Source organism: Fusarium oxysporum, chromosome 13 (assembly GCF_000149955.1).
Source record: "Fusarium oxysporum f. sp. lycopersici 4287 chromosome 13, whole genome shotgun sequence".
Taxonomy (NCBI): Eukaryota; Fungi; Ascomycota; class Sordariomycetes; order Hypocreales; family Nectriaceae; genus Fusarium; species Fusarium oxysporum.
In genome coordinates, this window is record NC_030998.1 from 1,127,072 (window position 1) to 1,153,626 (window position 26,555).

Sequence of the window (26,555 nt, forward strand, 5' to 3'; positions counted from 1 at the left end):
GCGTGGAGGTCACACCGTAAAGCATTCAATCATTATCTCAAAAGGTGCTGTCGCATTGATACGGTAGCCTCAATATGTATGCCAGGACCATGTAGGCTGGACCGGTAAGTATGCTGATGGTGTATCACCGGCTTATCCACTTGACAGGAAGTCACAATGACCGGCCAACGCATGCTAATGATATAATAATGTCTACAAAGAGAAGAACTCTGTTCTAGCACCCTGTCTCCGTGTGAAACTGAGGTCTGCAGAGAAACATAGTGCTTCTGCTTCAGTCGTACCATAATGACGCTACATCACAATGCAGCAGTCGTCGTCGCGTGGTGGAGGATTGCAAACAAAGCAGGCTCGATACGCTGCTCGCTTCGAACGGCCTGTACACGTAGGGCAAACATCTAAGGTTCCAAACAAAGCCCATTCTTAGTAAATCTGGTAGGTGCAAGATTAGAGACGCGAGCACGTACGGTATTGGCACCATGGCGAGATCTTAGTGGTGAAGTGTTTGCGTGGTCTGTTGCACTGAGGGATAGCGCAAACCTGTGAGTACGGATTGTGCATTGTGTCGGTTTACCTGAACCATATTCCAACGTGAGATGCTAAAAGACGCTAAAAGGCAAGAGAAGAAAGAAGATACAGAGAAAGAAGGAGGACGCGAGAGGCGGGGATTAAGTACCAAAGTCTTAACCGCCAGCCTGATTTCTTAACATGACCGGAAGCAGGCTCTCATGCGACTGAAAGTGCAAATAATCTCTCGTCAGCACATGTCTTGGGCATTCTTGCCTGTAATTTGCTAGCAGTCTGTTGTGGCGCTTCAAGACCGTATATCTGTCCCTAACGTGCAACCTTTGATACATCATGCCACCAACATGGTAGACCACCATTATGTGTCAGCTCAGACAGCCAGGTCATCTCACCAGGTGGCCAGAGAAATTAATGAGTAATATGGACTGAAGACGATAGAAATCAGAGATTCGCAAGGGGGTTGAAAATTGTAACTTATTACAAGCCACTCATAGTGAGTCCTGACATTCTTGGAGGGGGACGCATTTCCAACACTGACATTGATATGTGCCTTCCATCTGGTGCTCCACAGATTGTTGAAGGGTTGTGAGCATTGCACTTCTCGGCCGCAGGTAAGCTTTTATTATATTCATGTATCGCATTCGCAATCAAGGACTCAAGCTACTAAAAGTCCCGTATATACTTTGCATCACAACAAGATAACTTGGTCAAGGCTTGTAATCTGACTGCATGTTCAAAATAAACAACCTTTGACAGAGTATCCAACATTGCTTCATAATACCTATTTCTCACCAATCAATGCCAGAGCAAAGTCCTTGTAGTCACCGCTCAGCACCGACTTGATATTCCCACTCAACGTAGCACCAGTAACTGGCTTGTACGCCTGCTTTGTCTGATATAAGCGCCCCTGATCCCAGTAGAGACTGACGAGTCTGTTGATGAAGAGACGGTCCTTACGCATCGACTTGTTCAGTGGCATACTGAGTCTGCCTGCATCAGATCGAGCTCGATCCTGTGCATGGTAGAGTATCCGCAGCAGCACGTCTTCCATGTCACCGCGGAACTCCTTCTCAATAACACTCTCAAGACTGCGGTGATATTTGTGTTGATATGCATCGTTCATTGCACGAACTTGGGCGTCGTTGCTGCTGGTGAATATCTGGGCTACAGAAACAGCGTTGGCACCGATTGTACCCTCAGTGGCCCTCTGCAGTTCTGTAATCTTCTGGTCAATCTCGTGAGGAATCACTGGAGCATTATCCTCCGCTCGCCTGGCGGCAAGAACCATGCTGTAGAGTCGGTAGAGGGTATCGTCGACATCCTCCTTGATATCGACCAGAAGTTCTTTGCCTCGGAAACGCTTGTACTCGGCTGTAATAGCACGAATATCTGCATTTGAGCGGCAGAGAAGAACATCGTTCAACGCATCTTCATCGGTGCCAGCGCGGTTGAGAGCCTTTGACAGATTTTGAACGTCATTCTCCAATGGTCCGCGAATCAGAGCGAGAAGACATGTTTCAAAGTCGCCACGGGTCTCGCTTTCGATGTCCTTTGCGAGATCGCGCATGAAACGGCTATTGTAGTCCCGGACTAGCTGGGCAATAGTCCATGGGTCAGCGTATTTGGGGCTGACGAGAACACGAATCAGAGCCTTTTCATCACAGCCCATTCCCTTCATGGCCTTTCGGAGAGCCTCCACGTCTGCTGCGGTGTCTACAGGCTTGACCCATGCCTTTTGGGCTGGGTCATAACCTGGCGATGCTGGCGTTGGAGGAACGTTTACTGGCGGCCCACCATATTGCTGCTGTCCAGGCTGCTGGTGCCATTGTTGACCAGGGTATGGAGGCTGGCCTTGCTGAGGACCGCCGTATTGCTGGGGAGGATACTGTCCCTGTCCATAAGGAGCCGGAGGAGGCTGTTGCCCGTAAGGCGCTTGGTGTCCGGGGGCTTGCTGGCCGTAAGGAGGCTGTTGTGGGTAGCCCTGTGAATGCTGCTGATATTGGCCCTGCTGACCTGAAGGAGGGTATTGTTGGCCTGCAGGAGGATATGGCTGATTTGGCTGTCCTCCAGGTGGGCCTTGCTGCTGGTAGCCGTAAAGCGGTTGTTGGCCTGGGGGTGGCTGGTAGTAGCCCTGGCCAGGCTGCTGCTGTCCCGGATAGCCCGGCTGAGGGGGCGCGCCGCCCTGGGAACCTTGCCAGTACGGAGGTTGCTGCGACATTTAGGCAGTGAATAGACTGTTTAAGCTTCAATTAAGCGATGTTTGGAAGTTGATGCTGATGCCCGCAAAGTCTTGGACCTGTTCAGCCCTATTAAACTAAATCTGACAGGCGGGGGATCGCAACGTGGAGGCCTCTTCCTGGTTGCCTCCCACTATCATCTTAGCGGTTGTGCTACCGCAATCCGGCGTTGATGCCTCACTGGCGTCTTGCAAGTGGCTGTGTCGCTATTAGGCTGATTGCTATCGAGACCTAATATGACCCGATCCCCGTTGATCTATCCGATAAAGAGAAGGTGCGGGGCAAACAAGGCAGAACGGGCTGTTTGTGGCTTGCAAGTAGGATTGGTTGAAGAAGGCTATGAGGATTGGAAAAGGAATGATCTTCGCATGTGCATTTAATCAATCAATTGTATGGTCAACAACAGACGGAATGGGAGCTTGCGATTATTGGGCGCAGCGATATGGAGCCTTGTTGATTTAAGTGTCTTGGCAATTTAGAGCCCTGCTTCAAGGGACTCAAGCGAAACGTCACCTGATTGTTAGCGGGGACATATAAGCACCTAAGCTTAATTCTCAAGGCTTGCCCCCTTTGCCTCTCCAATGGAAGTGGATTAGACAAAAATGGTTTCAAGAACATAGATACTTTGTCAATTATTTCAGGGTGTTATAAAGCAGATTATTGAGTCCAGCAAAGAAGCCAGAGTTGGAAAAGAACAGGTCGAATGACATCCAGATCATGACCAACTTCGGGGCTCAGCAGAGACATGTTCTCTCGTCCAAGTATATGGGACTAAGTACTATCGGAAGAGTACGATAGAACACAAAGAAGATGAAAAGAAGATGAGTTACGGTTGAGCCCACAGCTTCTCAAGACTCATATATTGTTTCAGGGATGGGGAATGACTTATATGCATATGAATACCATCATTTCTTCTCTTTCCGTGCAAACATGTAAGTCGTTCAAACTTGCCCACGCAATGCTTATACTGATGCGAACTGTATCGTATAGCGCTTGACCATCCAAACCTGGCAGTTTAGAAAAGCAGACCCAGGGAAGTCATACTCTGGCGACCGAATCGCAACACATGGAGAATGGCTTGCGGGTTGCGAGATGAATTACAAGTTCTGTCGGCGAGTTGTTAAGCGATACCCGACACGTGTCCTGATGAGCCATATACGAACGACAAGGGAAACTGGTATCGTTGGGTTTCAGTCTACTCGAGGAGAGACTTTACTTTTCTTAGCGACAGAATTGATGTAATAGCTGGGATTACATCCTAGTACCAGCAAATATCAGCCCTCACATCATTTCTTGGCGCATCGAAAGAAGCATCCATAGATGATCTTCTCTGTATGCGCTTGAGGCCGAACAAATCAGCCCGGCTTGTTGGTGACCCATCGTGGTCACGGCTATCCTGTAATGCATACATTACTTGGGATTTCCTTCAGGTATCATCATTGGAGCGCTTGCACTCTACAGATAATCATATCACGGTATTGGCCTGTGATGTTACTTGGGATGGCTTACCTTATGTTTCAAAGATTCAGTCTTAGATGTTAGTCCTGAGAGGACCCTCAAGCAACTCTGTCTGCGATTTGGTCCTGAAAGCTGGTCTGATCCCCCACTTTTGGAACTGGAAGGCCAAGAGTTGGGTCTCTGATGGCGATACCTCGGTATCGGGAGGGACAATTCGGCGATGGCCGGGGAGAGTTCACGAGCTATACGCGTCTAAATGCTCGATCAACATAACGACAGAAGGGGGGTAACAGAGAGGAAGTATATCTGATCTTGAAGCTGATGGAGGATGCATCGGATGATATGGAAGACAGCCTACCAACATATCGTCGCATTGTCATTGTTGCAAACCAGGGCAAATCTGGTCTGGCTGGAGAGAAGATATTCATTTTCCGTTGATGTATTTTAGACCACTTAAATGAAATTTTTACTTCCCATTGCCACCTTTTGTCAAAATCCTGTCGATGGATGTCACACCGGCCAAAATTTGATAAGCTTATCAAGCCACGCACTTGTACCTGGCGTGGCTGCATTAGCCAACTAACGTTAATTAGCCAAGGCAATTGTTGACCGCTCAACCTCGGGACCCTCCTGAAATCGAAAACACCATTCAACTAGATTCCCAAGCTGAGTAATCGGTCTCCATCAATCACATCACCCCGAGGATGGCTCCGTTAACCCGTTCGCCTCACCCAATTCGCAAGGTGGGGAGCTACCTCTCACCCCCGCTCGGTACTGTTATATAAATGCTTGCTACCCCTCGATTTTAGCTGCTGAGGCCGTTTCACTGAAACAATTATCGCCAAAAACTTCACGCAAATCACTTTTTTGTATATCAAAATGGCTCAAGTTCTCGTTGTCTATCCTTCCGGTCCTTCTTTCGACCTGGATTATTATCTCACAAAGCACATGCCTCTTGTCGCATCGTAAGTGGGACCCGATCTGACATACCACCAGAATTCGATGCAATTACTAATGCCTCTGCAGCAAATGGGGTTCCCACGGTCTCAAGAACTACAAGATTCTTACCTTCCAGGAGGGTGCACCCTTCCAGATCCAGGCTACTCTTGAGTGGGAGAGCCTTGAGGTGTTTGAGAAGGCTGCTGCTAGCGAGGCGGCCGCTGCTGTCTTTGGTGATATCAAGAACTTCTACGATGGAAACCCTGTGCTGCTGAAGGGGCCTGTTGTTGCTAGCGAGACTGTTGCGTCATCGTAAGAGTTTAATGAATATACTGCTATGCAGACCCTTTGATCTGACGATTTGCCAGCGAATCCAAATTATAAAGTCGATTCTGGTGTCAATTGGGACAACTGATGACCTGGCGGACATGGAACTCCGCGGCCGCCGAGTATCGAGGAAACGTGTACATGTCGATAATCTAATGCGATTCCGCGAGACATTCCGTGGAACCAAGGTATCTTGTCAGAATTGAGCAGTTATCGAATCAAGATTTGTTCAATGTCGATCGATTTGTGACACCTCATTTTTCGTCGTATTGCGTATTGCGGACCCGGTTCCGCATGTACTCATCCATCATCCCGCTTTGACTTAATTGATTCTCTCAACACTAATTGATCAGGTGATTCAGTCATAGGCACAGTCTTAATCATATTCGCTTTTATTATCACGGGAGAAATAGTGATACGATATTCTAAACCAGATTTATGCGGCCCGATAAGACCAGGCAGCCGGGTTTCCCGGAAATTCGGTCTCAGCTGATTCGCATCCCGAAATTGCTCCTCAGAGATATCTCATGATTTAAACCATGAAGACAACATATGACAAACTTGAGGATTATTGAATCGAGAGTTCTTTAATCTGACTTCTTAGCAGAGAAAGCTTTTAGACTTCATGAGTTTCATTTGACTTCATGGAGTCGGTGAGTCATAAAATCCTCTGAATGGAAACAGGTAAGAATCATACACCCTGCCTACTCGCATGAGCAGAAAGTCTAGTTCTGTCTTCCTCTGGCCGTCAGACATTCGATGTTGAGATAAAGGCAAAAATGGCTGAACGCCATGGCCATGATGTGATGTCAAGATTCAGAGGCGTCCTTATCGCCCGCTATCAACGCTAATCGGGCCGTCGATGACCACTCTCTAAACTATTTCTGGTTAAGCTCGACCATGACAGCAGCTCAATTGCGTCAATTTTCAGTGACGCAACCTCGAATTCGAGATCGACATTTTGAACTTGACATTTTCAACATCACATCCACCAAAAATGTCTCCAACAAAAGCGCCCGAGCTCGAGCTCGCGCCGTTCCTCAAATCAGCGCTACCCCAAGAAAACAGAGCTTCATTGCGGGACTCGGTCATTCCTCAGCTTTTAAGCGCTATTGCAGATATTGGCAAAGGGCTAAGAGGATCATATGATGTTTCCATCGTCGGCACAGAGAATGCTTTTGGTGATGAGCAGCTGAACGTCGATGTTCTGGCCGAGAACATTATTCGTGACAGTATTGCTAAGTCATCGGCTATCAAAACTGCCAGCAGTGAAGAGGACCCTGTCGAGAAGCCAGCGCGCGCAGGAGAGACAACGCAGGCTGATAGCAGTGCTGAGCAATACACTGTTGCTTTCGATCCTCTTGATGGAAGCTCTATCATCGGACCCAACTGGTCCGTGGGTACAATTGTCGGCATCTGGGACGGCGTGACTGCAGTTGGGCAACCTACAGAGAAACAAATCGCCTCTGTTCTTGGAGTATTCGGTCCACGAACCCTCGCCATTATTGCCCTTCGAGTCCCAGGATCTAAGCCTGTATGCTTCGAAGTCAGCCTCAACGACACCCAAAAGTTCGTCGTGGCGCGACCTGAGCTTCGACTCGCTGAGCCTCCCTTCAAAACACGCTACTTTGCACCCGCCAACCTCCGAGCCGCCGCCGAGAATGAGAATTACATGAACCTTGTGACAAAGTTCATCACTGACAAGTACACTCTACGGTACTCGGGAGGTCTCATCCCTGATATCTATCATGCTTTAGTCAAGGGTCACGGCGTGTACATCTCACCAGTAACTTCTGCTAGCAAGGCTAAGCTGCGAAGACTTTACGAGCTGCTTCCTGTAGCGCTCGTTGTCGAGTGCGCAGGTGGACAGGCTATTGACCCTGAGACGGGTGCGAGAGTATTTGATACTATATTGAAGGGGTGTGATGATAGAGCTGGGTTGGTTTGTGGAACTTCGGAGGAAGTTGAGAAAGTGAAAAAGGCACTGTTGGGATAGGTTACAGATTGGAAGCATAAAAGTTCGGTTCGTTTGTGAACATCGGTTATGAGATCAATAGACAGCATTCGTCAATTTATTGGGCTCCCTATGTGAAACACTCAAGCTGCTCCATTCGACGCCTTTGCAATGTCGGGAAAGTTTGGGCTCGTGACCTTGACACCATCTCCCTGCGCCAAAGGCTGCCAAACAGCGTAGTAAATGCTCGTTCTATCTAGTAGCGGTTCCACCTCGAGTGCATCAGGAAAGACATCCGCGACGGAGCCTTCACGCGCAATATCCTCGACCTCTTCACGCATGGCCTCATGATCACCATCTTCCGGCTTGGGGAACGACATGTGAACAGAGATCATCTTATCCTCTGGTCGGTGTAGAAGCCAAAACGAGCCAGCTCCTCTTCTCTCGGCTGCATCTTTGAGAACAGGATACAGCTGCTTCAAGATGGCTTCGACACCGACATGGTGGTAAGTCCAACGCTGGAAACGACCGATGCCATGCTCTTCGACTGGAGTGAAGTTATGAGCACCGATGACGTTCCAAACAAAAGCATCAACATGCCTGAACAAAGGTTGTTTCCAATAGGTCGTCTTTGGCTCGCCCACTTCGAACTCATTTGTTGTCCAGTCCTCGAAGCCTTTTGCATTCTCAACCGTGTCGAAGAGATAGCAGCCTCCCGTGAGCATATCGCCGTTGATAGGGTGATACTTCGTAGGTAGGTACTTGATGTACATGCCTGGACGCTTTCCCATCACTTGAGCGCCGGCATACTGACCCTGCCAAATGTCTTCAAGGCCGACCCGGGGAGCAATCTTGATTTCGGCAGTAAACGCACCTCTGGCATTGATGTTGCCGACGCCGTAGCTGAGGCCTTGATTATTGGTTTCGGTGGCTGGTCATGTCAGATGTGAGATCAAATGAGGGGTATGCCAACTCACCCATTTTTGTGTGTAAATTGCATGAATTCTTCGAGCTATATCCACTATTGACTCAGATGAAGGTTTCGAGAAAATGACTTCCCGGAATAGTAGTTCTTATACTTCTCTGAAGGTTGGGCACTATTATCAAGTGCTTAGTTGAACGAATGAAGTTTGGTAATGATGACGTTGTAGAATCACGAGGCTGAAGCCAATCACTGTCTGGACTCCATCGATTCTTACTAAGACGGTACGCCTTCAACCTCAAAGCATTGGTCGCCGTCTGAACACGGAGGTTCTAGTCCAGAATCTGACGTGAGCTAGTATGGCCGCTAGTACTTCATTTATGAGTAACAAAGTCTCTCTCACTTATGGGATCCTGAACATTGATACGCAATATGAAGCATGTACTTTGCCCTCTTTTCTTGGGCCAGGCGGAAAGGGCGTACTCCGGTGGGAAGTTTCTTCTAGTGTAGGAGATATCAGAGATATAGGCTGGAAGCTTAAACTTGTTGGCAAATCTTCAACCATTTGATCCTTCTGACATCTTCGTGTAGCAGATTTGGAAATGGTCCAAGGCTAAGAAGTATTTATCGGCATATGAATTACCTGAAATCATGGAGCGGTAAGAGATATGGAAAGGGGAGCAAACGAGGAAACAACCACAGAGATAATTCTGCAGAGCATTAACGTGTAGGTAGCAGCGATGAGTTGTAATGCAAACAACTCAGCTACTCCGGAGAGTCACAACGACCCGGGCCGTTCATGACTAGCTCGTATTCCCCATGCTTGCTTTGCGGATCGGCACTTATGATGTCCTATAAGTGACAAGGAACTGTCGGTTAAGGTATCTTTACGAGCATAGAGAGTTGAGCGATTGGGCAGAGGAATCTCCTGAACATATGATCACACCGCTTCGGCCTATCTCTCCCCGAATCATCGGTTTACTAACTTCATCAAGGAATGAATGAGCCACCTTGAATACCCCAATTTCCAAGATGCCCCCAAATACTTCCTTTGAAACGTCTCCGAGATGATGTCCACCAGTGAAACAGCGATCTTCTGAAAGGGGTAATATCGTCTCATTGGTGGAAATACCCCTCATCCTTAACCTCGTCGTCCCCTTCGGAGTGGACCAATCCGTACGCCCCATCTAGGAAATTACATGTAGTGCGTTTCTTATACATAAAATAATAGACAAATCCATCGAAAATGAAGAATTGTCACAGCATTCTAATCATTGGATCTCGCAAATATGGTTGTTATTAAGCTTACCCCCGCAATTGTCCTAGCCTTCCTGGCTGGTGCCAACGCTAAGGATATCTTTGTATCTCCTACTGGTACTGGCTCTGGTACTCTTGCTGCACCATATGGATCGATCCAGTCTGCCATTGATGCTGCCAAGGCTGGTGACTTTATCTATCTGAGAAAGGGTACTTATGCTCCTTCGAAAAACATTCAGGTCAAGACGAGTGGTGCAAAGGGAAGTCCCATTACTGTGAAGCCTTATCAGAATGAGAAGGTTATCATCGATGGAGAGAACATGCCTGGGTAAGTGACAACTACAATGGAGAGTGTGGCAAGACTAACATGATGCAGTACACCAAAGGCTGTTGGCGAGTCGCTCCCCAACGCTGAGCGTGGCGTCTTCCATATCCAAAATGCTGAGTGGTGGTCTTTCTATAATCTCGAGTAAGTTCAACTTGAACCTCAAGGATTCGAATGCTTACATTTCACAGGATCATCAATGGCCCTTATGGTATCTATGCCAGAGACGCCTCCAACAACTACTACGAAGGTCTCTCCACTCATGACAACTATGAGACCGGCTTCCAGCTCGAGGGCGCTTCCTCCAACAACCAAGTCATCAACCTCGACTCCTACCGTAACCGTGACCCTCGCAAGAACGGTGAGAGTGCCGACGGCTTCGCTTGCAAAGACGGTCAAGGTGAAGGCAATGTCCTCCGCAATGCCCGTCTATGGGACAACGTCGACGATGGTCTGGACCTGTACATGTTCGGCTCGCCCGTGACGCTCGATGAGGTCTACGCCTGGGGCAACGGTTTTAACCGCTGGAGTTTCACGCCCTTCGAAGGTGACGGCAACGGTTTCAAGCTTGGCATCACCAACAACCCTCCCGCGAACCATATCGTCAAGAACTGCATCGCCTTCCAGAACGCCAAGAAGGGCTTCATCGATAACGGAAACCCTGGCTCTCTGACCTTTGACCGTAACACTGCTTGGAAGAACGGCGACAACGGTTTCAACCTGCGCAGCTCTTCGTCCAAGGTCACCAAGAACGTTGCTGCCAGCAACACTGGTGATCAGGTTAGCTTGAATAGCAAGGTTTCTGCGTCTGGAAACTCGTGGGATAGCAAGGATACCTGGAATGATGCCTCTTTCAAGAGCACGGATGCGTCCACGCTCAAGGGTGCTCGTGGAACTGATGGACGTGTCAAGGCTAGCGATTTCTTGATTCCTGCTTCTGGAGCTGCTATTGGTGCTACTACCAAGGCCAAGGTCTGAGAAATGACCTTGAGATTTTGTACATAATTCTTAGTATACTTCTATTCACTTTGACCCTTTTTCATGTCGTCTTGTGTGAGCTCAGTCAGTCAAGAAAATAAATGCGAGACCTCAAATGTTAGTCGATCACGCCTGGGTCGGAATGGTATGAAGGGAAGAACAATGCAGCACAAACAAATACAGTTTACAATTTTGACCTCCGATCCTTATGCCATCTATCATCAACAATTGCCTCCTTTGCGTAATCCTCATTAAGCTCATCCTGTTTCTTACTCATACCCTCAATGATACCGTTTTCATGCATTTCCTTAGTCTTATTCTACAATATTCCGTTCATCATCTCCTCTCACATCAAGACTCGGTGAATCAGTGAATCAGTGACGTCCCCTGCGGTAATTATTTGTCAGCGATACTCCCGTTAAATCTGGTAGCACTACTCACAGAATCTCATCAAAGTAAGGATGGTTCAGGGCCGCCTTGGCAGAAATGCGAGTTACAGGATCGCAGATGAGCATGTAGTCAAGTAGCTCTAGACCAGCCTCATCCAGGTTCGGGCAAAGAGGAGTAGAGAAATCTCGCTGCCACTTGGGGAAAGACGGCTTAAAATCTGGGTACGTGGTGACACCAGGCCAGGCGTCTTCATCGGGTGTCCCGAGGGTCCTGCCAAGATAAGTACTCGTCCTCAAGGATCTAGGTCGGGGTTGACTCACCGAAAGATTTTGAAGATCTCATCGATTTCGGAATCACCAGGGAAAAGGGGCTTTCGGGAACACATCTCAGCAAAGATGGTACCGACAGACCACATATCAACACCGGTCGAATACTGTCGTCCACCAAGCAAGACCTCGGGCGCGCGATACCACAGCGTAACAACTTCATGGGTATAACTTCTCAAAGGAACACCAAATGCTCTCGCCAAACCAAAATCAGCCAATTTGAGATTTCCATCCTTATCAATGAGCAAGTTCTGTGGCTTCAAGTCGCGATGCAATATCCGACGCGAGTGACAATATTTAATACCCTGGACCAGATCCAGCATAAACTTCTGCACGACCTTCTCATCCATTCCCAAGTTTCGCACGGTAGTGGCAGTTCCGGTGGGAAGAGGCTTTCCACGACCGCCGTCTGTGACGGGGAGCGAGTCCATGTACTTTTTAAGATCAAGGTCGAGGAATTCCATGACGAGGTAGAGCTTGTGGCCGTCGGCGTGAACAATATTCAGGAGGCTGACGACGTTGGGGTGGTTCAGTTCTCTCAGGACGGAAATCTCGCGGATGGCGGTGCTGGGAACGCCTTCGTCTTCGGTCTCAAGACGGATCTTTTTGAGAGCGACAATGCGGCCATTGTGGCTGAGATCACGGGCTTTGTAGACAACACCATAAGTACCTGAGAAGAGTCAATAATATGTATCAGACATGGCATGGACGATCAAACCTTCTCCGACTTTTTCTATTCTCTGATAGTTATCCATGTTGTAGTTTTGGTGGGGACTGTTGAGATGAGATGAGATGCTGATGCCTGGCGGGATGAGGTGACGAGGCTGTGGATAGTGGGAATAGAGTTCGTCGCGGTGGGTTTATGTTATATGCGATAAACTGCTCGTTAATCTGTGAGATTAGTCGTTATATTTCGGTCATGCGACGTGGTTGTTCCTTTGTCTGTCCTCTTCCGTTTGTTTTGTGTCCCTCGTCAATTGAAAATTCGATGCATTGACGGATCATTTTCCTCCCGACGCGTTGGCTCTGTTTTTTTGTTGCGGGGACAACTAACGCAACGCGTCTCTCTGTTTGTCTCCGCACCAACTCACTTGAACCACTGTTGATAGATCGTTTGACAGGTTGTTCTGGTGTTTTCATTCAACTATCTTTATATTCGTTCTATCACTATCATCGCTGTTCAATCTGTCCTTTACGTGCGTTCTCGACCGTTCATATTCTTAGTTGGCCGATCGATCTAAGGGCCAAGCCCTTACCTTACCCTCACTGCTGACTTGTTCATCCCTGGAGTGGCGATGAGTGAGATCTCATTCACCATAACAATTGAGGTGAGATGAGCGACGCGCTGCCCGACACCGCAGTAAGGGCTATATGAGTGTATTTTTACTCATGCAATTGAAACGAGCACTTTGCGCTCTAGCTGTCAAACACGAATGATCTCGGAATGCTCGCAATATTTCACAAGATACACCGCGACCCAACCAACTCCAAGGTTTACATGTCGTTACACTTAAGGGACCTGAGGTCAAGAAGATGGTGTAGCTAGACCTGAGCAACTGAGAGGTGCCCATGGTGGTTTAAGATCATGACACAACCCCGAATTGACATGGCTCTGTGAAGGAGGCTGTCTGTCATTTGACAGCCTCAATTCATCAGCTCACTAAAGTTATCGCTGTCAGTGCATGTTTAGCGCTGTGTTGGCTTCCACGGCAGTGGCTCAATCCCTGCACCGCAGCTCAGCTCTCATCGCAACCCACCAAACTATTGCCTGTAGTTTACGCCAAAGGCAATATTTCACCTGTTGCGCGCAAGCTCAGTGGCTTGGCATATTTTCCCCCTGATGAAAAATAACCGTAAATTCAACTTATGAGGAGCCCCAATCCCTCGTTGCCTTGTCTAAATGCATTCCCAGTCAATTGCTATCAATCTTTCATTCTTGTGCTCACTTTGCACTGTCCATTCGCTACAGTTTTGTCATGGCTCGCTAATTGGTCGCAATTTTGGCTGCTGCTGTTGCTTTTAGCGGTGTTAGCGCTGGACCTTGCAAGCCTGTTTCTTCACTCGCCCTCTCGTCTGCAATTCTTCTTGAGACAACTACAACTGCGACTTCTCACGAGACTGCTTCGTCTACCGTCACCGTCGACGTGATCGAGACTACTGGTGCTTTCGATACCACTGTCACCGACGCTACCACTGATGCCACTGGTACTACGGATGCCGTCGACACTACCATCACCGGGAGCGCGACGGACGCTGCCACGGCCGGGTCTATCACCACTTTCCTAACTGCTACTACCACCGAACAATCTCCTGAGCAATCTACCACCACCACTGCCGGTCCCGTTGGGCCAGGTCCTTGCCTTGAAGAACAGGTTCTTTACAACCCCAGCTTCGATGATAGCATCAGTTCTTGGCCATAGGACTTGAACAGTGGCGTCCAAGTCTCTTCAGTGAAACCGCGTTCCCCCTCCTACTGCCTGTAAGTTGCCCTTTTACTCCACGACTCCTCTATAAACTATACTGACAGCGCATGAACCAGCCTCAACACCCTCATCTCAAGCCGCCCATCCACTACGTTCTCTCAAGCTCTCCCCGCCTTGGGAGACTACGAATATGAGTTGGTATACTACATCAGCATGCAGAATTTCAATGGCTTTGACTTCCTCTGCTATGCTAACGCCTTCGTCAATGGAAAGAAAATGTGGGATAGCGGAAACTTTGATGGACTTGGCCCCTTCACATATCAGCGAGTGAGTGAGGTCTTTACGCCACAGAACTCCGATGATGCTGGGGAACTGCGTTTCGAGATCCAGTGCGAAGGCGAATTCCAGTATGCGGAGATGGCTGTTGACGATGTCAGTCTTACTCGTCGTTGCGGTGCGTGATTGAGACGTCGAACGACTAAACGAACTCATCTTCAAAACGTTCCTTTGATCTATATCTACGAGATATTTGATAAGGTTCGGCATCTTGTGACGATGCGTGTTTCGCTGAGCTTGATGGCCTTTACTTGGCTTTTGACTTGAGCAAATAACATCCCATATGTAAATAATTAGATCATATATACAATACATCAGTCAGTCTATGCCTATCCAAATACCATGGCACAAAAGTGACGGTAGCTCCGCTCTCGTGGTTCCTTCCATTTGACACCAAAATGCATCAATAACAATTAACGCCTCATTAAATCCAATACACCTCGCATAATGCTTTCCTGTTCATTATTTTCCGAATCAAATATTGAGATTTGCAGTGCCGTCCCTAAAAATGTACGGCTGTTGCCGCTGTATTGGGCGTGGGGTAGGATCTGGCCCCTCTGGATGAAGCTTCTTCACCCTCTGCCAGTGATGCAAGAGATGCTTCTCGAAATAGTTCTTGCGGTCATAGACGTAAGGCACCCGTTCAGGACCAGTGCAGAACAAGCATTCGAGGCCGCCCCTGTGGTTGCGTAGACCTCCCAGACCTTGGCGTAGAGAACGCAGGCGCTCCCATTCAGAGATGAACTCGACGAGCTCAAATGGCATCGAATCACCCCAGTCGGGAGAGTCTTGAGGAAGGTTGAGATCAACTTGGACCCATGGGTGAAAATTGTTGGCTTCCGCGGTGGCAGGTTCCGGCTGATGTGTTGACGCGGCTGTTGAGGTTTGTTGGGTGCTCTCCGGTGGTTCTGGGTTTAGCTTATCCCGCTTATCACGGGACGAGCGAGATTCGGGCTCAGCTTGTTGATTAGAAGTTGTTTGCGCGGATGGCTGTGATGCCGGGGGTGCAGAAGACTCTGGCCGGGGAGGCAAGGCCCGTTGTTCATGGGGGCTTACGACTGGTTGTATCGGTGAGGGCCCAGGTCCCGCGGCTGGTTCAACTTGGCGAAGCGGGGCTGGGTGATAGGCTGCTGCAGGTGTTGATTGTTGGGGTTGTGCCTGAGAGAATCCCGGTGGCGAGCCAGCACCAGTTTGCCGGAGTCGAGGAAGCTGGGGTGGATGGACTGCGGCAGAAGGTGGTTCGTGGTGCTGCATTATGCTGGGAATAGTTGAATAGGGGTTATAAGAAGGCTGATACGGTCGTTCTGGTGGCCTATTACTCGATACTAAGGGTGGCAGTAGGTTCGGATCTTGTTGTAGTTGTTGGTCGATAGCCACGAGTGGTCGTGGAGGAGGAAGATTCGAAACCTGGGTTGATTGTTGGTTCCAGTGCGGTGAGGGGTAAGGCCGAGATGCATTATGAGTTGACGGTAGGTAGGGAGGTCGTTGCTCGTTTTGTGTATGACCAGACGCTGATCGAGAGTGGTTTGAGGGCGCGGATTGAAAATGAGACGAAGAAGGCCGCTCAGCAGAAGCTCCGGCCTGTTGTGCCTGCGCTTGGCCATTTTGATATGGGGTTGGCCACTCGTGGCTAGTACGGAGAGGCGCCGTATGCTGAACAGCTTGCTGTGAGGCGACTGTTGGTACACTTGGGAACTGGCCCGCGTGTGGTGGAGGCTGTGTTGGAGGAGTGGCATACGGGCTGGAAAAAGATAGACGCGTTGTATGTGATGTCTGGTTGTGAGTTTGGGCAGAAGAGATGGGGGGAGAAGACTGCGGAGGTGGCGGCAGCACCTGGTTACGGTTGTTCTGCGGAGATTCATGCAAATGTCTGTGCATCAGGTGTGAAAGAGAAGGAGTACGCTGAGTAGATCTCTCAATCGGTTGAGTTTGCGCCTGCGTGTCATACTGCTGAGTGGGGGCTGGCTGATGAGCAGCATGATATTGTTGGGCGGGTTGTGACTGTTGGTATTGCACCGAAGGCTGTTGTTGATTAGGTTGCGGCGGCTGATTACACGGCTGCGCTGGAGGGTGTTGTGCCTGGTACTGCGTATTTTGATAATGCGAAAGAGCCGCTTGTTGAGGAGGATATTGCTGTTGTACATCAGGTCGCGGATATTGAACCGGAGGTGCAGTGGACACAGGGGAAGCATGCGATTGCTGACTTGGCTGATATTGATTCTGAGGTGACTGTTGGGGATCGTGTGTCTGCTGCAATCGCCCTTGCGTATGCCAGTACTGGGTGGTGGGAGGAGGCTCCGGTATCCGTGGTGTCTGATCATGACTTGGGCGCCGAGATAAGCTTTCTGGGTGACTGGGTGTAGCACTCACGTACTCAGTCAGGAGCTGTTGTTGAGAAGCCTGCGCTTGTCGTGGCTGGGGCTGTTGTAGATGTGAATGCTGCTCCGGAGGTGGCTGGCGATATGGTTGGCCTATTGGACTCGACCCTGCGCTGTATCGAGGGCGTGATGAATAGCTATCGATGTCCATGGGCCCTGGCAACGACTGGGCTGGCGGGGTTGGAAGTGATCCAGAGCCGAGCTGCCTATCGATGCTCCGGTTCGTGTTTACCATTTGTGCTTGGTGCTGATCTGGCAGAGACGTGTTTGTCACAGTTGGGCTGTAGAGTGGTGCACGTGTTCTCTCTACATCCCCTTGCACGGGCCTATGTGTCGAGTCATAAGGTCTCCGGTCCCACGCCTGTCCAGCCGACGGATTCGATGGTTTATCCCGCCTCAGTGCCGCCAGCGCGATGTCAACCGCTCTTAGTGGATCTGCGTCGGTACGTTGGGCTGCTGTCGTTCGTTGCTGGCTGGTGGTTAAGTCTTCTTCCAGAGCGGCAGTCAACTGCAGGGTTCAAATCCACGACACTCCACGACACATTTGTGAATATGGCGTGGATATGGATGCTGACTAATAATTTCGATGTGGAATGGGTGGAAATGGATCCATTATGGAAATGGATCCATATTGTGGAATTCGTGGAATGGAAACCTACTTCGTCCAACAATGGTAATTAATGGGTCCCGCCCGCCCTCGGTGACGTCAATGTTTTTGTCATTGGTCCATTAAAATCCGCCGTTGCTTGACGCAAAGGCAACACACCCACCGACGTTCCTGTTTCTTGTTATGCTGGATATTCGTAGCCGAACCGATATACCTATAGACGCGCCTTGCCGTCTCTCTCCGTCAAGATCCAGCTTTTGTAGAGCTGAAAGAGCCGTTGATTGTCCTCTTCTGTTCGTTCTGGAACGGATGTGGTTGACTTGGTAGGATGGGGAGTGGCCATTTCGATTTGGGGTAGTAACGCGAGTAACAGTGAAGCCCCCAGAATGGACTCATTGTGTACGGAGGAAAATGGGGTGGCAAATCGATGTTGTGTTGTTGTGGGTGATAGAAAGTACTTAGGATATGCGGGATTTCACAAGGAAATCAAGGTATTTTCGAACCCCACCTAAAATATTCCACGATTTCCACATGTGGAACATGTGGAAGGGGCTTCGTGGCGTGGATATGGAAATGCTGAAGCCCACGTGGAATGGAATGGAATGGATATGGATCCACATTATGGATCCATATGTGGATTTCGTGGTATGGATTTGAACCCTGGTCAACTGTTGGAGAACTTGGGCACGGGAAGCCCGTTGCGATAAGGTACGTGCAGCAGCGGCATTGTCTTCAGCAGCACCGTCTGATTCATCGTCTGAAATGTCAATGACGACGATGGGCTTTTCCTCCTTCTTAACATCTTCACCAGGCAGTGGCCGTGGTGGATTCCTGGTACTTGCAGGCCTGGGTACAGGCGAAGGAATCGGCAAGGGATGATGAGAAACACTGCTGGGCTGCGGAACAGACTGAGGCCTGGGCGGCGCTGATGGTGCTCTTGGAACTCTTGGAGCCGGAGCCGGAGCCGGAGGGTCAGCTCTGGGTTGGGGAGCTTGTTGCTGGACAGGGGCAGGGGCAGCCTGAGAGTCGTCTTCCAGAATTGGAGCAGGCTCATCAATCTGAGGCTCAAATTCCGTTTGATTTTCGCCGGAAACTGGAAGAGGGACTTGAGATTCCGCTGGGGCTCATTAGCTGTAAGTTCCGAGTTTGCATGCGGCGAGTAGTCATACCAGTTACAGGTGCCTGAGGCTTGGTCTGAGCAGTCTTGTTTGGGTGATGTTCAGCTGGCTTCGGCGCAGGCGGATTTGATATCTTCTCAGCTGGCGCTGTTAGCTTTGGTGCCGGCGGCTTTGTGACAGGCCGGCTTGGCTCCTTCTCGGCAGGTGTCCCTGATGCTGTCCTTGTTACGGTTGGCCTCGGACCTGTTGGCTTGGACCTTGTCCGGACCTGGTTGCTTTGGTGACTCTCGGCAGGCCTCGGAGCTGATGGTTTCGGTGCAGTTTGATTTGATTCTTTCTCAGCTGGTTTCGACACTGTCTTTTCTGCTGGCGGCCTTGGGGTAGACTGGCTTGCGTCTTTCTCGGCTGGTCTCCGTGTTGCTGGCTTTGCTGGTGATGGCTTCGGAGCAGGCTGATTTGATTCTTTTTCTCCAGGTCTCGCAGCCGTTGGTTTGGGATCTGAACTAGCCGGTGTCTTCGAACTCGATGGCCTATTGGCAGATGGTGCATGCTGATTAGATCCTTTCCCCGCCGGTCTCGCAGGATTCGCCGCTCCTGGCTTTGAGCTCGATGACTTCGACGCTGCTGGCTTATGGGAGGACGGTCTAGATGCAGGCCGACTATTTGAATATTTCTCATTTGTTTCTGCAGGGGCCGTCGTTGCTGGCTTCGAAGCTGCGGTCTTGGTAGGTTTTAATTTGTCCGAGCTATTATGGTGGCCTATCATCCTCAGCACTTGAGGCTTCAGTGCTGCTGCCCTATGTGCTGCCATTTGTTCCGGCGTAGAGGTTGCCTTCTGAACCTCTGTATCTGTTGCTAGGGCCTGCTTCTTTGAATTTGTCTTTGGTTTGCTGGATCCCGAAGTCTTGTGTTCACTCGACTTGCGCTTTTTCTTCTTCGATTCTTCTGGTTTTGGTACTTGAGGCTCAGTTCTCTCTTTGTGCGGCACTCCTTCGCCATCTTCGTCATCTTCCTGCAAAGCTGCTCTGGCTGGGTCAGCCTTTAAGTATTTGTCGACCTCTTTGATGTGAGGAAGAAGATCGTTGTTGAGCTTTGGGTTAAATCTCCGCAAGTCCTTTGCTTCGATCCAGTCGATGGCACTCCTGTTAGGAAAGTCTCGACCGTCAAAGTACATGACCGGAAACACGCGTTCGTGGACGAGAGTATTCCCAGTCTCGTAAGGTTTAGCCCATGTGTATTCTCCGGGCACTTTATCATACTGGTAACAAGGCGGAAGGGAGTCTGCTAAGCCGCAAGTTTCGATAGATCCAGGAATTCCGATCTTGTCGAAACTGCCCATAGGGAGAATGAGGACAGCAAGCCATTCTTTGGTCTTGTCCCAGTACGTCAAATAGACCTTTCCGCATTTCGGGTTGATGATTCCCTTGAACTCGTCAGCGCCTGTCGGGTCGTGATGTCGTTGACGTAGTCGAGTCTGGCGTCGTGTTGGCTCTGCTGTTGGTGCATCCTTTTGTGTCTCTTTGTTAGTAGAAGATGCTCGTTCTGACTTTTGGCGTTTGGTTTTCGTCATTGGACTCGAGAAGCTTCCCTTGCGCTTGGTCTGAAAAAGTTGGTAAGTAACATATCAAAGTTCGAGGTGAATCAGCTTACTCCTCTTGATCTGGTTTGTCGTGGTGATGGGGGAGCTTCATCAGGTTCGGAGAATTCGGTTTCAGATGTCTCTTCCTCCTCTTCTTCCGATTCGTCTTCGTCTTCGTCCTCGTCTTCGTCCTCATTTTCATCGTCAGACTCGTCTGCTTGTACCGTGATGGTTTCAGCAGCCGGAGTCGGTGATGGACTGAAGGTATATCTGGCATGACGAGCAGAAATATCTTCGCGAGCAGCAATGTCTCGGCTCGATGCCTTTGTGCGATTGCCAGGCTTTCGAGTCCTGCTTGCGATAGGTTCATCGTCAACGGATTCTCTCTCGACTGGTTCTGCCTCTGCAGCTTGCTCGTCATCAGGCTCTTCAGTACTATCCGCGCCAGCTTCCTCCTCGGCGGACACCCTCTCCACGGGCTCTTCCTCTGCTGATTCCTCCACGGTTTCCCCCTCGGCGGTTTCTTCCTCCGCAGGTTCCTCGTTGGTAGGTTCCGTCTCGAAAGGTTCGTCTTCTGTGGGATTTTCTGTAGGCTCTTCTGTAGGTTCTTCGTTGTAAGGTTCAGCCTCAACAGGTTCTTGCATCACGCTGTCCTCCTGGGGGAAGATGTCTTCCGTAGGTTCGTCATCATCAGCGCCGTCTTCCATTGTGCCATCCATCAGGTTATCGTCAAACATTGGTCCATCGTCCGTCTCATCATCTGCAGGAACAGGGACGATAGGTGCCTGTCCCGGAAACTCTGGCTCCACGGGCGCGATCTCAACTCGATCAGTCCCAAGCCTCGTAGTGTCAGGCGTCATCTGAAGTTGCGACTGTCCGCTGGACGTTCCCATGAGTTGAAAGAGATGGTTGCGGAACGAGTCCATCGTTTGCAGAACCTTCTGCGCGTGAATTCTTTCATAGTGCTCAATGTTCGTCTTTTGGTCGATTTCCAATTCCTTCTTCTGGCCGGCCAGCTCAATCAGATTGTCCTGAAGCCTGGATGTTTGGTCCGGCGGCGCCGATGGCAATTCGGACCATATTTGCGCGATGCGATCTTGAATCGATCTCAACTTCTCCTCATAAATCTCAGTTGGCGGCTTGATTGACGCGAAAACCGAGTCATAGCGATAGACGGCATCTTTGACATCTCGAAACTGTCGCAGAGGCTCCTGGCCTGCCATTTTGGCTGACTCCTCTGTCGGTCGCGCTATCGCATCAGCATGCTAAGAGTGCGCTGAGTCCTTGGTTAATAGTTTCTGCTTGCGCACCTATCACCTGATGAGGCTCACAATGTGTTGTTGAGTGGGCGCAAAGAGAATGAGATTGTTGGTGAATTGACTTCGGTGTGCATCTGCTGCGGTGACGATTAGAGCTCAGGCCAGAAAATTGCAGGTAAGGGGGCTAGTGGCGTTCGGGACTTCTCATTGGGCCTGGTTGCTCAGCTGGAACAACATGCATAGCTCTTAAAATAGAGCTCCAATCTCGGCAAGTAAAAAGCAAAACGATTTATTGATGCCTTAGGCAATAGTGTCTTGATAACGCTCATCGTCGAGCAAAAACGCTTTAAAACATGGGGAAAACACTGAAAGCATTTAAATCTCGCGACAAGAGCTGAGTGCCCAAGAGTTCCCACGTGTTGCGGGGTATGAAAACACGAGACGAACCTGCAGCCTCATCCCCATTTCACTGCGGAAGATCCCGGGCTGGTTCGGGTCTCGATGAGACTAAGCAGATTAGGAATAGCTTAGCCCCTGAGCTAGGGGCGAAACCCGGTTAGTAAGGTAAGCCGCGTTGAGATCCCAACTGCCCCGTTTGTACATTACCTCTTGTTTTCTCACAGGTGCCGGTAGTCTCGAATACCCTATAGCAGACACAAAAGCTACTATCACTCTATCTTCATACGATATTTAACTATAAAGGTCAGATGTATAGGAAGAAAGTCTTTAAACGTGAAGAAAAGTAATCGGGTTAGTATTTCCACGGAATTTTCCACGGAATTTATGATAACTGTTATTTATAGATATATAAGAATGTCTTAGCTTGAATTGGGCTATAAAAATCATGTTGGCCATAAGTTTAAACCTTCATTGACAACTATACCAAGTATATGTGAGATAGATACGCTTGAGCTACTATGAGCTCATAGATTGAAATAATACACAGGGACTCCCCTCAAAATCCTTCAACTCAAGCCCTTTCGCATGTGCAAGCGTCAAACTAACGCGTGAAAACAAAAACTTGTTCAATGTACAAGGGTGATCCGTGGACCTTCCAGGCACGCGCCAAGGTCGCGCCGCAAAACCGAGAATCATACTTCGTGCATCCTCCACTCTCCATCCATCAAAAGGCATCGATGGCCTAACAGGTGTAAGGCCTCTTGTTCGCATCTGCTTCATCAATGAACCGAGAAGCATACTGGCACACGTTTCTGAGCAGCCAGCTTTACCTTCGAGGAGATCTTGTTGGAGATTGTAGAGATGGCCGAAGAGGGTATTGAGAACGAATTGACGGTTGTCATCAATTTTATCTATGAATTATCAGTACCTTCGATGAGGAAGTGGTTTGGCGCGTCATTACCTAATATTGGCTGGGGTATTGGTAGATCAACCACGTATTTGCCATTGTCGTACAAGAGCAGCATCTTCGTTGCGGTTGTAAATAATGATTCTTGCCTGAAGACCCAAGAGATAAACAACCATCGCATCGGATCTTGCTTGACGAAATCTTCTGGCGGTCCGAGATAGCTCACCCAAGCAGCGAAAACCAGCTCCATGATCTCGTGACAGCCGTAGTAGTCGACAATAATTGCTATATGCGAGAGCGTCTCCACTGATATCCGTTTTGGGACCTCGCGATGGTGACCGTGGATGATGTCGAGCAAGATCACGAGTGCCTCGGCATCCCATTCGCTAGCTTGGAGCTCATAGAGCCCTTGATCATTTGGCCGAGACTCTTTGAATTGGCTTTCCAGCATCGCCCGGAAAACTGGTGAGACAAGACTCAAATGTCTCGACGACACCCGGAATTCGACCTGCGTTGACCCGCCCTCTTCTAACGAACCTCTCGGATAACTCTGGTCATTATCCAAAGTCATCGGTGAATCGCGTCGGGCCTTTGTTGTTTCCATCAACCCCGCCTCATCGGACCCAAGCCGTTCATACTCCGGCTCCGAGTCCACTTGGATCTCATTTTCCTCTTGTAGATGCGCGTTGGGGTTTTGCAGAATGAGTAGAGTATCAGCACGAGGGTCAAACGTAAACGGCGACGGCTTCATTTTGGATTATGGGATTGAACTATTATGATTTGAAACTGGGAGGTTTTCATTGATTGAGGGGAAGCTGAGGCTTGGTATGCAACATGGCTGCGTCATCTGATCAAGTTGGAGTAAGTGATGAGCGTCCAACATCAGCCGCTAGACCAATCGAGGCGGGATTTGGAGTCGCACAACACCGACCGCCGGCTATAATACCGAAATGCCGCTGATACATGACCATTTATTATAAAACTCTCAACGTTCTTATTTTCACAATATTTCTGGTGGATCTATCGTGCGTCACTTGACCCTTTTAGACTGGACTGAATAATCTTTTGTTGCGGACAAGCCGTCTTGCAAAACCTTCACCAAGAGTCTGGTGACATCTTAGACCATGTAATTTTGGCTAACATTGAGTACATCAAGTGACTACAAAGGCCCTTCGAATTCAAAATAACTCTGCGTTATTGAAGAGCGCTTGTTACGAGTTGATTCAGCATGAGGCTGTTATCCTGGCAACCCAGCATACTTCATCGGCGTTATCCACCGCGACCATAATCCAAGAATGCTGTCCTCAAGCATCTTCTCATACGGTACGCTGGATGCGAGCTCCTGGATAACTTATTACTTTTGTGTCTTTTGTGCTTTGGAATGTTCTTCTCATCACACACTAGTAGACAATGACCAGCAGTGACCAAATGCCAAAGTCTGGGCGTATCCTGCCATAGCGCCTAGGAAGGCCGGCATGCCGTAAACCAAATGATTAGGTGATGCATGCAACTATCACGCTGTTCCCTGATGGTCAAGTTCGTGTAAGCCTTAGCTGGTCACCTCAGAATCATCCGGGCCCCGGGTCATCCGAACAACATGGTCCCTTCCCCCAAAGAAGGCGGGGGTATTGGTTGAAGCTCTCCTCACAGGCCGTGCCTTGTTATAACTGAGTATGCTTGTGATACTACCCGTTGCCGGCGTCGACTTTTGGGTCTGATCGTTAGGCGACGAGCCCGGTCCGCGGACTTTGCAAGCAAGCTTTCCATTGCATTCGCCAAGGGATGCAAACAGTCACGGTAACGTGAGTCAAACACTTCGGCCGTTGAACACCTCAGATTATCAATAAGTTATTATTCGCCGCAAGTTATACAAATTGGTATTGACCTACCAGGCGACATGATCGAGATTTCACGTGGCGAAGTCCTCAAACGTCTCGACGAGCACATGACCACCAAATAGTATTCTTTTGCCAACCAAATGGTAGACAATACCGTAGACGTTTGTCAACTAATCACCAGTAGGACACAGATGCATGGCGAGACCAGGTCGAGAATTGGTCGTTAAACATAACCCGGATCGAAAGAAACCCAATGGCCGTTGGAATCTCTAGGGGTTAGGCAACATCTCCAAGTAAGGTGTTGGGAAGCACGATACGTTAGGTCTAATGATCTAGTCCGTTACTTTGTGAAAAGCAACCCGGATACATCACTTTGCAGTGTAAGGTTGGAGGGATTCAGGCGAGTCGCATCGATGGGTTGGGAATCTGGAGCTGGAAGCCAAGACCAACTCCGAAATGAACTGATCTGAGGTTGTGCTGCACTTACTCTAAGCGACTGATGCCTGAGTGTCTCGGGATCTACCCAGAATGCTACTCGGGCCCTTTCCGATATATTTTGCAAGGTTAGGGTATGTAGGGTGGCATTCAAAGCATGCATATCCCTGTACCAATTCTATCTACCGGTTCGTTCACCAAGTTGGGTCAGACACAATCCAGGCATACGCTCCAAAGAGTCTAGATTCTCTTGGCACTGGTTATTCCAAATAGATGGATACTCATAGGTTTATGCTATTTTATCTTTTATACAGTGCCTCCTAGTGAATAGCTCTTGTGAGTAATTTCTCAAGTAGGCAATGCCCCAGAGTCAAGGCGAACTAATCATATCTATGATGCTGAAGGAACTTTGAGCTAAGATGTATTTACTATCTTTGTATAATGCAATAACCGGAGATTAGCTGATTTGACACCTGAAGTGATTCTGTCTGAGCTGCCTTCTTCAAACAATGAAGACTGTGTTAAGAAGCCAGTCACCTAGCAGCTTGCAATATGCTTCTGTCTTGAGCTCTGCATCCTTTATCGTCTCTTCCCCTCCAAGTCTCTCACGCATGGGCAGACTATCAAAACCATGCAGGACATCCGGCACCAGGAGCCATCTGACGCTGCCGTCAGGAAAGGTTTCCTGCCAAGCGAATCGCTTATCTTCCAACTCCAACTCCCCAGGTTTTCCAGGCTCTGAACGCCCGCAGCGAGCTATCTCGGAATCAGCGACCGGTATTCCGGAGCCTCCTCTTGCGTGGGCCATACGGGAGGCACAATCCTGACTTTCCTTTGCCAACATGTCTAGTTCCGACGCGATGATGAAAACATGGGGAGGGAGATCATCTGGATCAGCGCACGGGCCAGGGCTCACGAGGGGATCTTGCAGGTCCTGTCCATCGGGCAGATAACTCCAATCGAAGAGCGGGGCCATGTTGAGGAGGAGATCGCGTGCGGACGTGCGCGGGGAGCCGAGACTAGCATCCGTTTTATACTGACGTGTACTAGCCTTTGCCTCTGGAGAGCGGCTGAGATCAAGTGCACCGTAGACAGAGATAGCTGCACGGGGATGACAAGTACAATGGTCAGACTGGAGCAGGCGCTGAGACAAGCCCAGGCTCAGATTACCGCCTGCGCTGAACCCACAGATGGCGATACGTCCGCCGTTTGCCTTATCAATAGGGAGAGACTCATCATCCAAAGTGGCCAGATATAGCGATACAAGATCATCTAAGCCGGTGGGGAAGGGAGCTGCTGGGGCTTTGCTGTAGTTCAATGCAACAACTAGCACGGAGTGAGTGTCGGAAAAGGAACGGTTCCAGGCGTCATCATCCTGCGAAGAGCCTATGCAAAAGCCACCACCATGAATAGTAAATAGTGTCGGAAGTGCCTTGGATGAGCCGGCTTCATAGGAGGAAGGAAGAAAAATCCTGCAACGTTGATCAGCTCTGGAACGTGAAGAGAGAGACTCGGAAATGCAGACACTCCTCGGAAATGAAAATGAAAGCCAAGGAGTTGAGGTATTGTGCTGGCAACTTACCGCACAGGCAAATGATCTCTCACATTGTACGTCTTGACAATATTGGGTGCGTTGGCTGA

At 49.4% G+C, this 26,555-nt stretch overlaps 12 protein-coding genes across 12 annotated transcripts in view; 4 read left to right on the forward strand and 8 right to left on the reverse strand.

Annotated features, from left to right (window-relative positions):
- Position 1: 1 nt before the first annotated feature.
- On the reverse strand, positions 2-3,192 carry FOXG_12308 (uncharacterized protein). The gene is made up of 2 exons (XM_018392069.1): positions 465-3,192; positions 2-395 (listed from the first exon to the last, which is right to left on the reverse strand). The coding sequence occupies exon 1, from the start codon at positions 2,738-2,740 to the stop codon at positions 1,304-1,306; it is 1,437 nt and encodes a 478-aa protein (XP_018250858.1). The 5' UTR covers positions 2,741-3,192; the 3' UTR covers positions 2-395; positions 465-1,303.
- Positions 3,193-3,586: 394 nt separating this feature from the next.
- On the reverse strand, positions 3,587-5,494 carry FOXG_20714 (uncharacterized protein). Its single transcript, XM_018401023.1, has 2 exons — positions 4,269-5,494; positions 3,587-4,155 (listed from the first exon to the last, which is right to left on the reverse strand). Exon 1 carries the CDS (start codon positions 4,787-4,789, stop codon positions 4,460-4,462), a length of 330 nt encoding a protein of 109 aa, XP_018250859.1. The 5' UTR covers positions 4,790-5,494; the 3' UTR covers positions 3,587-4,155; positions 4,269-4,459.
- Positions 5,097-5,689, forward strand: FOXG_12309 (uncharacterized protein; the record flags this gene model as incomplete). The annotated part of the gene is made up of 3 exons (XM_018392070.1): positions 5,097-5,182; positions 5,244-5,468; positions 5,500-5,689. 3 exons carry the CDS (start codon positions 5,097-5,099, stop codon positions 5,687-5,689), a joined length of 501 nt encoding a protein of 166 aa, XP_018250860.1.
- Positions 5,690-6,480: 791 nt separating this feature from the next.
- On the forward strand, positions 6,481-7,479 carry FOXG_12310 (fructose-1,6-bisphosphatase; the record flags this gene model as incomplete). Its single annotated transcript, XM_018392071.1, has 1 exon — positions 6,481-7,479. The coding sequence occupies one exon, from the start codon at positions 6,481-6,483 to the stop codon at positions 7,477-7,479; it is 999 nt and encodes a 332-aa protein (XP_018250861.1).
- FOXG_12311 (uncharacterized protein) lies at positions 7,467-8,618 on the reverse strand. Its single transcript, XM_018392072.1, has 2 exons — positions 8,415-8,618; positions 7,467-8,368 (listed from the first exon to the last, which is right to left on the reverse strand). The coding sequence occupies exons 1-2, from the start codon at positions 8,416-8,418 to the stop codon at positions 7,581-7,583; spliced, it is 792 nt and encodes a 263-aa protein (XP_018250862.1). The 5' UTR covers positions 8,419-8,618; the 3' UTR covers positions 7,467-7,580.
- A 959-nt stretch (positions 8,619-9,577) lies between these two features.
- FOXG_12312 (uncharacterized protein) lies at positions 9,578-11,024 on the forward strand. Its single transcript, XM_018392073.1, has 3 exons — positions 9,578-9,944; positions 9,993-10,085; positions 10,133-11,024. The coding sequence occupies exons 1-3, from the start codon at positions 9,649-9,651 to the stop codon at positions 10,917-10,919; spliced, it is 1,176 nt and encodes a 391-aa protein (XP_018250863.1). The 5' UTR covers positions 9,578-9,648; the 3' UTR covers positions 10,920-11,024.
- FOXG_12313 (CMGC/CDK/CDC2 protein kinase) lies at positions 10,928-12,787 on the reverse strand. The gene is made up of 4 exons (XM_018392074.1): positions 12,354-12,787; positions 11,630-12,305; positions 11,361-11,579; positions 10,928-11,306 (listed from the first exon to the last, which is right to left on the reverse strand). The coding sequence occupies exons 1-4, from the start codon at positions 12,388-12,390 to the stop codon at positions 11,294-11,296; spliced, it is 945 nt and encodes a 314-aa protein (XP_018250864.1). The 5' UTR covers positions 12,391-12,787; the 3' UTR covers positions 10,928-11,293.
- Positions 12,788-13,535: 748 nt separating this feature from the next.
- Positions 13,536-14,520, forward strand: FOXG_12314 (uncharacterized protein; the record flags this gene model as incomplete). Its single annotated transcript, XM_018392075.1, has 4 exons — positions 13,536-13,573; positions 13,659-14,041; positions 14,087-14,114; positions 14,175-14,520. The coding sequence occupies 4 exons, from the start codon at positions 13,536-13,538 to the stop codon at positions 14,518-14,520; spliced, it is 795 nt and encodes a 264-aa protein (XP_018250865.1).
- A 26-nt stretch (positions 14,521-14,546) lies between these two features.
- Positions 14,547-17,306, reverse strand: FOXG_20715 (uncharacterized protein). The gene has a single exon (XM_018401024.1). It carries the CDS (start codon positions 17,005-17,007, stop codon positions 14,869-14,871), a length of 2,139 nt encoding a protein of 712 aa, XP_018250866.1. The 5' UTR covers positions 17,008-17,306; the 3' UTR covers positions 14,547-14,868.
- A 692-nt stretch (positions 17,307-17,998) lies between these two features.
- Positions 17,999-21,299, reverse strand: FOXG_12316 (uncharacterized protein; the record flags this gene model as incomplete). The annotated part of the gene is made up of 4 exons (XM_018392076.1): positions 17,999-18,039; positions 18,092-18,496; positions 18,549-20,097; positions 20,148-21,299. 4 exons carry the CDS (start codon positions 21,297-21,299, stop codon positions 17,999-18,001), a joined length of 3,147 nt encoding a protein of 1,048 aa, XP_018250867.1.
- An 805-nt stretch (positions 21,300-22,104) lies between these two features.
- On the reverse strand, positions 22,105-23,484 carry FOXG_12317 (uncharacterized protein). Its single transcript, XM_018392077.1, has 2 exons — positions 22,696-23,484; positions 22,105-22,645 (listed from the first exon to the last, which is right to left on the reverse strand). Exons 1-2 carry the CDS (start codon positions 23,390-23,392, stop codon positions 22,251-22,253), a joined length of 1,092 nt encoding a protein of 363 aa, XP_018250868.1. The 5' UTR covers positions 23,393-23,484; the 3' UTR covers positions 22,105-22,250.
- A 1,932-nt stretch (positions 23,485-25,416) lies between these two features.
- FOXG_20716 (uncharacterized protein) overlaps positions 25,417-26,555 on the reverse strand; it is a gene marked incomplete at both ends in the record, with an annotated part of 1,403 nt that continues 264 nt past the window's right edge. The window contains one exon of the mRNA XM_018401025.1: positions 25,417-26,386. Coding sequence (XP_018250869.1) covers positions 25,417-26,386 — 970 coding nt within the window. The remainder of the gene's footprint in view (positions 26,387-26,555) is intronic.